At 40.0% G+C, this 12,111-nt stretch overlaps 1 protein-coding gene across 4 annotated transcripts in view; it reads left to right on the forward strand.

The window, feature by feature from the left end:
* The window catches only part of SLC41A2 (solute carrier family 41 member 2), a 107,649-nt gene that overhangs the window by 74,927 nt on the left and 20,611 nt on the right, over positions 1 to 12,111 (forward strand). For all 4 annotated transcript variants that reach the window (XM_075938644.2, XM_006137993.5, XM_075938652.2 and 1 more), the window contains exon 9: positions 10,401 to 10,532. In XM_075938644.2, coding sequence (XP_075794759.1) covers positions 10,401 to 10,532 — 132 coding nt within the window. The remainder of the gene's footprint in view (positions 1 to 10,400; positions 10,533 to 12,111) is intronic.

The following is a 12,111-nucleotide window of genomic DNA, read 5'->3' on the forward strand; positions in this document are numbered from 1 at the left end:
TTTGCTGCATCATGCGGAGATCAGGCCTCCTGGCTCTGGGGGGTGAGTGCCAGCCTCCTGGCAAGGCTCCCCTCCTGGCTGCTGGCCCCAGTCACGAAGCTTCGCAGCCTGCCAGCCCCACAGGCTGCCAGCCTGCTGTACTGGCTCTGCTCCCAGATGCTGGCCCGGCTCCTTTTTCCCGTCCTGCCCCCAGTGATGCTCTGCTCCCAACCACCAGTCCTGCAGGTTGCCATCCCTCCTGCCCTCAGCCCACTGAGACAGCTATTGGCAGGGTTCTCAAAGCTGCTGGCCCCATAGGCTGCCTGTTACTAGATGGGCTTGCTCCCAGCTGCTGGCAACCTCTGTCGCTGGTGCTCTCTGGTTACCAGAGAGGATCAACCTGAGTTTTCCAAAAATAATATAATTCTTAACTTGTGAAAGCGACGAGGAGTCCTGTGGCACCTTATAGACTAACTGAAGTGTAGGAGCATAAGCTTTCGTGGGCAAAGACCCACTTCGTCAGATGCATGTAGTGGAAATTTCCAGAGGCAGGAATAAATATGCAGGCCAGGATCAGGCCGGAGATGACTAGGTGGATCCAATCAAGGAGGATGAGGCCCACTTCTAGCAGCTGATCTGGAGTGTGAATTCCAACCTCCAGATCAGCTGCTAGAAGTGGGCCTCATCCTCCTTGATTGGATCCACCTGGTCATCTCCGGCCTGATCCTGGCCTGCATATTTATTCCTGCCTCTGGAAATTTCCACTACATGCATCTGACGAAGTGGGTCTTTGCCCACGAAAGCTTATGCTCCTACACTTCAGTTAGTCTATAAGGTGCCACAGGACTCCTCGTCGCTTTTGCAGATTCAGACTAACACGGCTACCCCTTTGATTCTTAACTTGTGGATTCCTTCTTAGATAGCTGTGATTTTTTTTAATTATCTTTCTTGTTTAGTGCATTCTAATAAAAGAATAATTATTTCTACTTGACTGTTAAGGAAACTGCAGTTTTTATAGTAGGTTTTTATGGTTTCAGTCTTAATTAGATCTATAGAAAATATTCTATACAAATGTAATAACATTCTGAATAAAATCACTGGACCTGGAACTGGCTGCCTGAGATTAAACATTCTGAGTTGAATTTTTGTTTTCTAATGGAGGAGTTGGTTTAAATCTGCAAAACCTTTTTCAGCATCTCAACAGGTTGGTTTTAGAAATTGCAATTTTTTTAGTAAGAGAGTACGTTCTGTGCAAAGTAATATAATAATTATCTAAACAATTTTAAATACTTCAGACTGTGCTGCCAACATGAAATGAAATGCAGCTACTGAAAATAGCTACTTGGTGCTTAGTTTTTGGTATAAGTCTCAAACAAAACATAGTCTGACACTTCGAAAATAGATGATGTTTAGAAGTAATTTGCCATATGCCATAAATATATCTTTTCTTTCATGTTTAGTATGATAAATTGAACGACATTGAAAGAAAGTTTATTGGTCTCAGAATGGCACCTATTCTGTCTGAGGATGTCGTGTATATTCCAATCTTTATGTTGGCATACTCAGAAGTTGAAGATCATGTTTATGGATATTGCGTGATATTTCTTACTTTTTCTTAGTTATCTTGTACATGTAAAATAGTGTATACTCTCTGCTGTTTTGAGTTTTCTATAAGTGTTGCTTGTAAATTTGTTACAAGGGTATTTCAGGGTTTATTAGTTTCCACATCACTGTTTATTAGTCACACTGAAAATATTCTTATTGTTTTAGAGAAATTAATCAGCAATTTTAAAAATACATTATTTTCCTGGCTACGTGAATTAGCCAAATTAAATATATATTGTACCTATCAAAAAAGTAATAACTTGCTGATACAATGTTGACTCAAAATCTTCTCTGGAAAGACAGCTATATTGGAGAACCTAATGGTAAGTCTACATTGCATGCTTATTTCAAAATAAGCTATTCTGGAAGGAAAGTCTCAAAATTAGTCCAAGGCAGGCTTCCCTAATGTAGATGTCCTATCTCGATTTAGAGCCCCAGGAGGAACCGGGGAGGAGGAACTTAGAATGGCTCTGGTGAAGGGCTATTTTGAAATAGCAGCAGTGGGGTACCTACACACACCTTGTTTCGAAATAGCTATTTCAGAATAGGTGTTACTCCTTGTAGAACGAGGTTAACAGATTTTGGAATAAGCCATCTGTTATTTCAAAATTATTTTGAAATAACAAAATGGCTGTGTAGACACTCACATTGTTATTTTGAAATAACACTAATTATCTCAAAATAATGGTACAGTATAGACGCAACCTAATAGTTTATCTAATTCTGCCCATTTTCCCCAAAACATTTAACTTTTAATACAAATGCATACAGCATGCAGATCTGACATTTGGAAGAAACAACAATGCATGAATGTAATAAGATAAATAAGATTTCTAATCTAAGCACTTCAGTTCTCTACATTGTAAATTTATGAAATTAGTGGTCACATTTCCATGTCAGCATTCCAATTTGAATTTGTGGAGAAATAATTTGTTTGTATTCTGTTAGGAGTGTCCCTTGTTACAGAGTTGTAGAGCTGCATTGACTACTGTAATTGAGAATATTCTTCTCCTCCTTGCATCCTTGATGATTATTTTTATTGTAAAAACTGCATGAGACTATTTGGCTGAATGCTAGATGGACTAATCAACACAATTCATTGCTTGTACTGTGGACTCTACTGATTAAAATCACTGCTCGAAGATAGGAATCTCCTCAGATCCCATAAATATTACTTGATCATATTTTATAGCCAAAATCACATTTCATTTGAATTAGTTCTCTTCTTATTGTGTTGACTTCAACTCTTTGGCCTGTTGCACAAACTGCATAGGAGGTATGACTATAATACCTTTCATACCCTGTGACTGATTAATTCTTAGCTCAGAAATGTTCATAGATAGTACTGAAATTCTAAAATATTGTTCATTTAAGTATTATAAATATTAGAGTACCTCTAGAAGGACAAAAGTTGGGGTGAATTGTGTATTACTTACATTCAGTATGCCCACTGATACTGATATTATAGGCAGAGCTGGTAGGTATACCTGTAGTTGACTAATGCTTCCCATTATAAGGCTGTGTGTTCATATGCCTGTAAAATTTTCCTTTCCAGATGTCTGTTTTAGGCTGAAATGTTTTGGAAAGTTTCAGTTACAATGGCTTGCCCATTTCTGAGGGAAGGAAAGTACACTGTTTTACTAATTTTAGAAAAATTTTATAGTGATTTCACTGAGAAGCTCTGTCACTTCTGTGCTATGATACAGAGACTCAGCATTTGGTGAGGGAGTTGTTTGAGTGTCAGAGATGTGCCTTTTGCTGTCCCTGTTTAAAATCAGTTCAGATTTGGACAACATAACAGTAGTCTGAATGTCTCAGTACATTTTCTATAAAATTTTGTTAAAGTTCTGCAGCTGAACATTCTGAGGGTTCCATTCCATCATCATTGAGCATGCCTCTTCCACCTGCAGCTCTTATATGCTGACCAGGCTGCAAATGGATTGTGTCCACAAAATGACCTGGCATGTTCCATCCCAGTCTTGCAGGAGCCAAGCAAACTTTTTCTTACAATTTCTCCTCTTGGCTGCTGAATGCCACAAATTAGACTCTCTCTCTTTTGTTCTCAAGGTAGGTCTATCCAACAAAGAAAAGCCTGCAGCTGGCCTGTGCCAGCCAGCTCAGGCTTGCAAAACTAAGTCTGCAGGGTTGTTTCATTACTACTTAGACTTTCAAGTTTGGGCTGGAGCCTGAGCCCTGAAATCTTCTAAGGTAGAAGAGTTCTAGGGGTTAGATTGGAGCCCATGCACCTAGGCAACACATTTGAACTAGACTTTCCACAGGTTGCCATTGATTGTGTGTTCCTTATTTTTTTTGCGTATCCAACTTGAAGACCCTGATGTCTCATCTGCAGAAATCCTGAGCACTCACAGTTGAAACTGAAGTCAGTGGGAGCCATGCTTTGAATATATTAATTGCTGTATCATGCTAAATCAGTGGTGGATAACCTGTGGCCCAAGAGGCACATGTGTGGTCTGCAAGACTTTTTTTTTTTTTTTACTGTTGACTATGTTCAGGGTCGCTAGATTCTTCTGTTTCTGTCCATGTTGGTTTTTTCCTACCAGTATAACTAAAATGCCCTGCATGTAAAGCAAGTGTGAAGTGAAATGCGTGCTGATTGCACACAACTTTTTTTGTGAGAACCATGTGCTCCCTCTGGATTCAATCAAAGCACTGCTATGGTTCAGTCAGCACTACCCTACAACTTTTAGGCTTGCAAGCAGTTAGCAAAACTACTCTGTCCTGGGAAACTGTCTTGATAGTGGTTATCTTGAGGCCCACTGAGATGACGGAGAATGACTCATGCAGCCCACTCACTAGTCTAGGTTTCCCATCGCTGTCCTAAGTACTCTGAAAATTATGATCCCACGTGTCTCAAATTAGACATTCAAAATTACTGGACACTCTTGACCTTAGTCTTTCTGTGCCATCTGTAAAATGGGAAAAAATACAAATACTTCAGATAGGCAAATATATATTAGTACAACACATGTCAAATATGTTTTAAACACCTCAAATATTTAGAACTGTGCTATCAATAAGTATGTTTAACCATAGTATAATCAGGACTTAACTCTGTTTCTGTGATAAATTAGGGTAATTTTTTTTCTTTGAAAAATGTTATATCTATGTTAAGTCGCCAAGCAGTGTAGTCTATAGCAAAACTCTGTTAACACACTTCCCAGAAAATTTACTTCACTGAAATTGTTAGTAACCATATTCATAGATATAGCTGGCATGACTTTGCCTATACCATGGACAGGCTTGTATATGCTGAGAATGTTTATTAAATGAGAATGAACAAGGTTGACATCTGTTCTGTAGCAATATTTATTTGAAGGAAAGTGGTTGCCATTTAACTCTAGAATGGTTCCATGAAGTTTTGTGGTATTTTGTAATAATAAAAGTCAGGGGTGAGTACTAGAGAGCTAACGTCTCTTATCCTTTCTGACAGTGTACCATTCTTATACAGAAGTTAATCAAACCTGCTTTGTGGGCGAGGGACACAAGTCCATTTTTAAGATTTTACTTTAAAAGAAAATGTCATTGTATATTATGGTACCCATGTGACTAAAAAAAAACTAGCAAGATTAGTCTTTATAATAACGGAAGGCTACAGCTTGAGAGCAATTATTTTTTCATGAAACATATTTGATTTAATATAAACATGAATTTGTGCTTTTAAAGTAGGCCATAGGCATGCCTGCTGAGAATTACTTAATGCTATCAATTACAGGGCTTCCTACATACAGCCGTAGGCATTTAAAAGAAGTTCATTCAAAAGCAAAAGACTCACACCAGTAATTTGGTGTATTGACAACCTGTTCTTTTTCTAATTATGCTAATCTACACAATTGTATCTGTTAATGGTTTTTTTGCTACCCTCAGTGAGGTTATTAGTCTGGTACTACTTGAGTAATTTCATGGCCATGGTAAAAAAACAACAACAAAAAACAGCCATGAGAAGAAACAAATTGAAAATTACTCCAGAAAAATATCTTTCCATCTGGAAGTGATAATTTTAAGGTATAAATAACTTAACTATCCTTAACTTTGTAGCTGATAATGGTTTAGCTTATTAAATCTGAATGATTTTCAAAACTAATAAATATAACTTGATGATCACCAGACAAATGGAACAACTTTATGACCTAAACCCCCACTTCTCGTGTTTTGTTTGGTCCAATATCTTCTCCCTGTGTTTTTGTGTGAAGCAGCCCAATGACAACACAAGTGGGATAGGACACCTTTTCCCAAAGTCCCTTGATCAAGACTGAGGAAGAGATGTATATGTTCCACAAACTTCTTCAGAACTTCTCCTTAGAGTTTGCTCGGTTCTTTGAATAAAGCTAACTGTAATCAGTTATGTTGGAAAGATTTATTTAAAAACAGAAAATAGTATTAAAAGAATTACTTTAGCATCTAGATTTGCATTTCTCATAAGCTAACAAGATGAGACGTTCTCAGCTTACTTGCAGAGAAAACAGAAAAGTGAACAGCTTGGCTACGTCTACACTGGCCCCTTTTCCGGAAAAGGGGCATGTTAATTTCAGCTATCGTAGTAGGGAAATCCGCGGGGGATTTAAATATCCCCCGCGGCATTTAAATAAAAATGTCCGCCGCTTTTTTCCGGCTTTTAGAAAAGCCGGAAAAGAGCGTCTACACTGGCCCCGATCCTCCGGAAAAAGCGCCCTTTTCCGGAGGCTCTTATTCCTCTCTTTGAAGTAGGAATAAGAGCCTCCGGAAAAGGGCGCTTTTTCCGGAGGATCGGGGCCTGTGTAGACGCTCTTTTCCGGCTTTTCTAAAAGCCGGAAAAAAGCGGCGGACATTTTTATTTAAATGCCGCGGGGGATATTTAAATATCCCCCGCGGATTTCCCTACTACGATAGCTGAAATTAACATGCCCCTTCCGGAAAAGGGGCCAGTGTAGACGAGCCCAACATGTTTGCTGAAAATGGTCTCCTCTGTTTAACCACTTTGGCCATGCTGTCAGCTTTCCTTGTTAACTGGATACCATCTTTTTGCTCTTTTCATTGTCCTGGGGGGACTGTGCCAATTTGTAGATTCAGACTTCAAGGCCAGAAGGGATCATCATGATCATCTAATTGGATCTCCTGCACATTGCAGACCACAGAAGCTCATTACCCACTCTTATAATAGGCTCATATTGAGCTACTGAATTCCTAAAATTACTCCTTTGATCTAAAGAATTCAAGTTACAGAGAATCCACCATTTATTCTAAGTTTGAACTAGAGATGTAACCTCCGATTTAAAATGTTAACCAGTTAAGCTATATGTTTAACTGGCCCACCACATCATGCTATGGCAGGAGTGGGGGAGGCTGAGAGACATAGGAGCAGTCTTTATCTATGGTGTGGCGTGGTGGGCCTAGCTGGTGTGAGCTAGCTCCTACCCACAGAATGGTGAGACCATCAGGGCATGGCCTGCTGCACTGCGCTGCAGGCGGGGGGGCTGCTCTAAGGTTAACCAGTTACCCCTTTACATTGCTAGTTTGAACTGGCAAGTGGCTTCAGCCCCATGTTGAAGAGGAAAGGGAGGGAAAACAAAAGAAACCCAGGATCTCTGCAAGTTTTCCTTTCATTAAGGGCCACAATCCCCTTTCAAACAAATTTTATATTTTCCTCTATGGCCTTCTCTACACTACCAGAGTAAGTTGACCTACGTTATGCCACCCCAGCTATGTGAATAATGTAACTGGAGTTGTTGTAACTTTAGTTGATTTACGCCAACATCTATACCATGCTGCTTCAACAGGAGATGCTCGCCTGTTGATTTACCTTGTTTGTCTTGTTACGGTGGAGTACTGAAGTCAACTGGAGTGTGCTCTGCAGTTGATATAGCAAGTCTATCAACTCTCGCTACATCGACTGCAACAGCATTGATCCCCAGTGAGTGTAGATGTGGCCTAAGAGATGGCTCATGGGAGATGATGATGAATAGCCATCTTTCAAAGGCTTAACATTTTAGACCCAATTCACAAACTAATCTGCATATCTAGCCTAGCCAATTTGTGTATTATTCTTCCAAAGAAGGCAGAAGATCATTTTCCACAATATTGACCTTGACCTTTCTTATTTGCCATTGTTTATTAGGAACAGAGGTCCAGATACTTTTATTATTCTTTCATCATACTAAGTTTGTTTAGACAGGAGGCAATCAAGCACAATGCAAGATTTTTATACCTTTCAGGAGGTTCTTTATATCCATTTCCTATGACTTCCTGGGTATTTGTGGCATCTCTAGAAGCAGCAAGATAAAACTGCCTTTCAAAGGCTAGTTTTGATTTTTATTCACAGCAGTCTTCAAAATGGAAGAGGAGGGAGGAGATCTCATGAACACGTAGAACACACAATGTCTTCAGATGTTCCTCTCCTGCTCCCAATAAAAAGGTGTCTATAAATATTCCCAGATGGTTCCCAGCTTTTCATGTGGTCTCCGGATACAGCTTTCTTCAGCCCTTAAGATCTCTTCAGCAAAATCATAGCCTGTACAGATCTAATTCTCTTTTTCACTCCTTGATTTCCACTGGCTCCTCCAAAAAGGGAAAATAGCCTCAAGCTCTAAAACAGGATTTTGACCTTAGGGATCTCCAGAAGGGTTTCTCCATAAGTTTGGTATTACATTGCAAGAAACTGTTTCTCTTTGGTAATGAAATTTGAATGTAAGAAACGGAGAATTCTGCAGGGCTTTTCCTGATTCATGATGGGGACAGACAAGGGAATAACTTATTTTTATTCACTTCTCTGCTCAGCAGATTATGGAAGTGGCCTAACTCCAGAAATCTAACTCCTAGATCTGCTCAAAAACTCTACAAATTCCCTAAAAAAAAAAATTGTCTTTTTCCAAGTGGATTCAACAGTAAAAGCATGATTGAAAAACGAAAGAAAAAACTACCCTCCTTTTGGATGTGTCCTTGGAGAATCCCCTTAACAGGAATTTGGAATTGGGGAAATACAAACTTTTCTGCTTGCCTAATTGCAGCTGTTTTGTGTTGTGCCTTGGTTCTTATCCCTTCTGTCTCAATGCTGACATATCATTTATCTTTCTGTCAGAGTTATGAAAATTTTCTACATTTTTTGTTGTTTGCTTACAAATTATTATTTGAGTCTAGAGCGTCAAAGAACTTATTAGTTTTGAATGCTATCCAAACACTTTGAGGCTATGTATTTAATTTCAAAGGAAGTCATTTTCTCTCCTATGTCAGTTACTTCCATAGATTTATTTCAGAAAACTTCTTTTAAAAAACTATTTACCATTTTAAGGCTATGATCTTGTATTTTATTAACACCAAAATTGTTTCATAGAAATGTGGCATTATACTGGTATAGTGCAGTTACTTTGTCTTGTTCTGCACAGTACAGATAGATAGATATAGATTTAGAATAATCATAGGTAATATCTTCTAATATACCTATTACCATGGTATCTAGAGTTTATGTATTAGAAAAGACCAATGGCAGAGGCAAAGTGGGGGTCAGTCCAGAGAAGTAAAGTGTGTGTGCATTGTCAGTTAGCTAAGAAGTTGATTTGGTATCCGTAGCAGCCGGGGGCAATGGTTGGAGTTCTGACAGGGGTCAGTAACTGGAAGATCCAATCCAAGGGGCTTAGTTAGCAGGCTAGGGAGGTGAGGTAGAGTAAGGCAACATGTTAGGATTGTCAACTGTATACTGGCTCAAACCCAAACACCTCTTCCATAAGGGCCTACCCCATCATAACCCTTTTCTGAAGCCCTGCTGCCACTTGCTCCATCCCCTTCCCTCTGTCACTCACTCTCCCCACCCTCACTTTCACTGGGTTGAGGCAGGGAGTTGGGGTGCAGGCTCTGGGCTGGGGAGTTGAGAGTGTGGGAGGGCCTCCAGGTTAAGGCAGGGGCGCATGAGGGAGTGTTGGCTCTGGGAGGGAGTTTGGGTGCAAGAAGGCACTCAGCACTAGAGCAGGGGAAAAATGAAGAAACATTAGATAATTTGGAAAAGTGTTATATGAAGATGAGTAATATAAAAACAGTGAAAGCTTCTTTATATTCCTATATCTGTTCTCCAAAGACCATTTTTAAGATGTTCAGTCTAAAATTCTTGAATCCAGGTCTCCAGCGGGTGAATAGTAAGAATTCTCTGATCATAAAGCTCTGCAACCATTAAATTGCATCACCAGCATGCAGTCCTTCTTATGCTTCTAAGTCAGTGGTTCTTAAAGTGTGGGTCATGACGCAGTTTTAATGGGGTCTTCAGGGCTGGCTTAGACTTGCTGAATCCAAAGCCCATTTGAAGGCTTCAGCCCTGGATGGCACAGCTCAGGCTTTGGCTTCAGCACTGGCTTGCAAAGCTCAGGTTATAAGCTCTATGTCTGGGACTGAAACCCTCAAGATTTGGCTGTGCACCCTCTGCTAGGTCAGGAGGGCTTGGACTTTGATCCCTCCACTCAGAGCAATAGGCCTTGCAAGATGTGCTAGAGCTTAAACAGAAATTAAGTGCTTGGTATAGGAATAACTGGTTGAGGTTCAGTGTCCTGTGCTGCAAGAGCTCAGGATGTATGGTCATATTTGTCCATTCTGGCTTTACAAATCTATGAATTTATTAAAACAAATCTGGGAAAGAGCTGAATTTTATTCTGAGTCTTCCAGTCACGTTGTGGTTAGCATTAGCTTGCGTAGAAACAGAATAAATAGAATCAATTTATATAGTGAAGATGTTTTCACCTTGGTACCCAGTGTGGTGGGTGTAATAGAAGTTGATAAGTTGGTTAAATTAACTCTCTAAGAAGAATCCGTGAAAGATATCTTATTTCTTTTTGTTTCAGGTATTGGTGGTAATTTAGTAGCAATTCAAGCTAGCAGAATTTCTACCTACCTCCATTTACATAACATTCCTGGAGAGTTGCCTGAAGAAGCAAAGGGCTGCTATTACCCATGCAGAACCTATTATGGTACAGGTATGTGTTGGTGTTTCTTACTTGTTGCAGCTAGAGGGCAGGACACTTATTTCCTTCTGTAAACCAACTTGTATACCCAGGGTGTGTCTAGACTACAGGTTTTTTTTTTTTTTTTTTTCGAAAAAAGTGGCTTGCTTTTTCGAAAGTACTGATTGTAGTCTAGACGCTCTTTTTCGAAAGTCTGGTTCCCCCTCCATTCCATAGTCTCCACCTTGGCCTTCCAGACTCGACTGTCTGGTCACCTCCTGGCTACTCAGTCTCTCCATACTACAAGTTAAGCTGCTGCCTGTGATATGTGTAGGCAACAGCAGAGATTTCTCTGCATGCAGCACCAGGTACTCTGACATTCCTCTATAAGATGAGCTTTTCTGGTTTTCCATTTTTGCCACAAAAATCAACAAGGTTCTGTCCACTCCCTGAAATTTTGGAAATGATCAAATGTGATGTTCCAAAGTTATCACATTGTGCAGAGAACCAATGAAATGCCATCATGTTGAGTGTAGAGCCTCACTTTGCTTGACTAATAAAGAATTTCATTAATTCAAATGTAAATTCTGTAATATGTCAGCCTATTCTAGAGGAGTCTAATCATATAATGGCAGACTTGATTCTCCCAGATTCTTGTTTTGTTTCTTGACTATCTTCATCCTCTTTACTACTAATTGGAAAAAGTACTCTTCAGCTATCCAGTGCTATTTGAAAACCAGCAAATAGTGATGTAGCTGAAACTTTACCCAGATGCTGAGAACTTTTTATTCCTTGTTTGTCTACATCAGGGGTGGGGAACCTCAGGCCCAGGAGCTGGATGCGGTCACTCTTCTTACCTGGATGCAGCCCCTGAGGCTCAGCATTGGGGAGCCTGCATTGGTACTCCAGCCCCCTTGCCTCCCACCTGCAGTGCTGGAGCACACAAAATCTACTTAGCCTGGGCCCCCTGAGGCTCTGGTGTGCAAGTAGAATGTGGGAAGTATCTTTCTTCTCAGTCAGGGGTTTCTCACTTGTGTGCAGCCCTTAACTGATTTTTCTGTGGGTCAGCAGCCCCCAACCCAAAAAAGGTTCCCTACCTCTGACCTAAGTCATAATGGGTTTATTCCATCCATGTGATAATATTGTAATGGAAAGTTTCCAGACATTAGAATATAAGACTGGCCATACTGGGTCAGACCAAAGGTCCATACAAGTCCAATAGCCTGTCTTCCAACAGTGGCCAATGCCAGGTGCCCCAGACTGAATGAATAGTACATCAAGTGATCTATTCCCCCTTGCTCATTCCCACCTTCTGACAAACAGAGGCAAGGGACACCATTCCTGTCCATGCTGCCTAATAGTCATTGGTGGACTTATCCTCCATGAATTTAACTAGTTCTTTTCTGAACTCTGTTATAATCTTTGCATTCACAACATCTCTTACAAAGAGTTCCACATTTTGACTGTACGTTGTGTGAAGTCATGTTGTGGTCATCATGCCACACACTAATTGCTTTGACTTCCACAATTTTTCCTTACATTTAGAACAGAAGATACCTTTTGTTAATTCATGATAGCTTTTGAGGAGAATTGACTTTTCAGTCATTTCTGT

This window comes from Pelodiscus sinensis, chromosome 1 (assembly GCF_052426305.1).
Source record: "Pelodiscus sinensis isolate ZL-2025 chromosome 1, ASM5242630v1, whole genome shotgun sequence".
Lineage (NCBI taxonomy): Eukaryota > Metazoa > Chordata > Testudines > Trionychidae > Pelodiscus > Pelodiscus sinensis.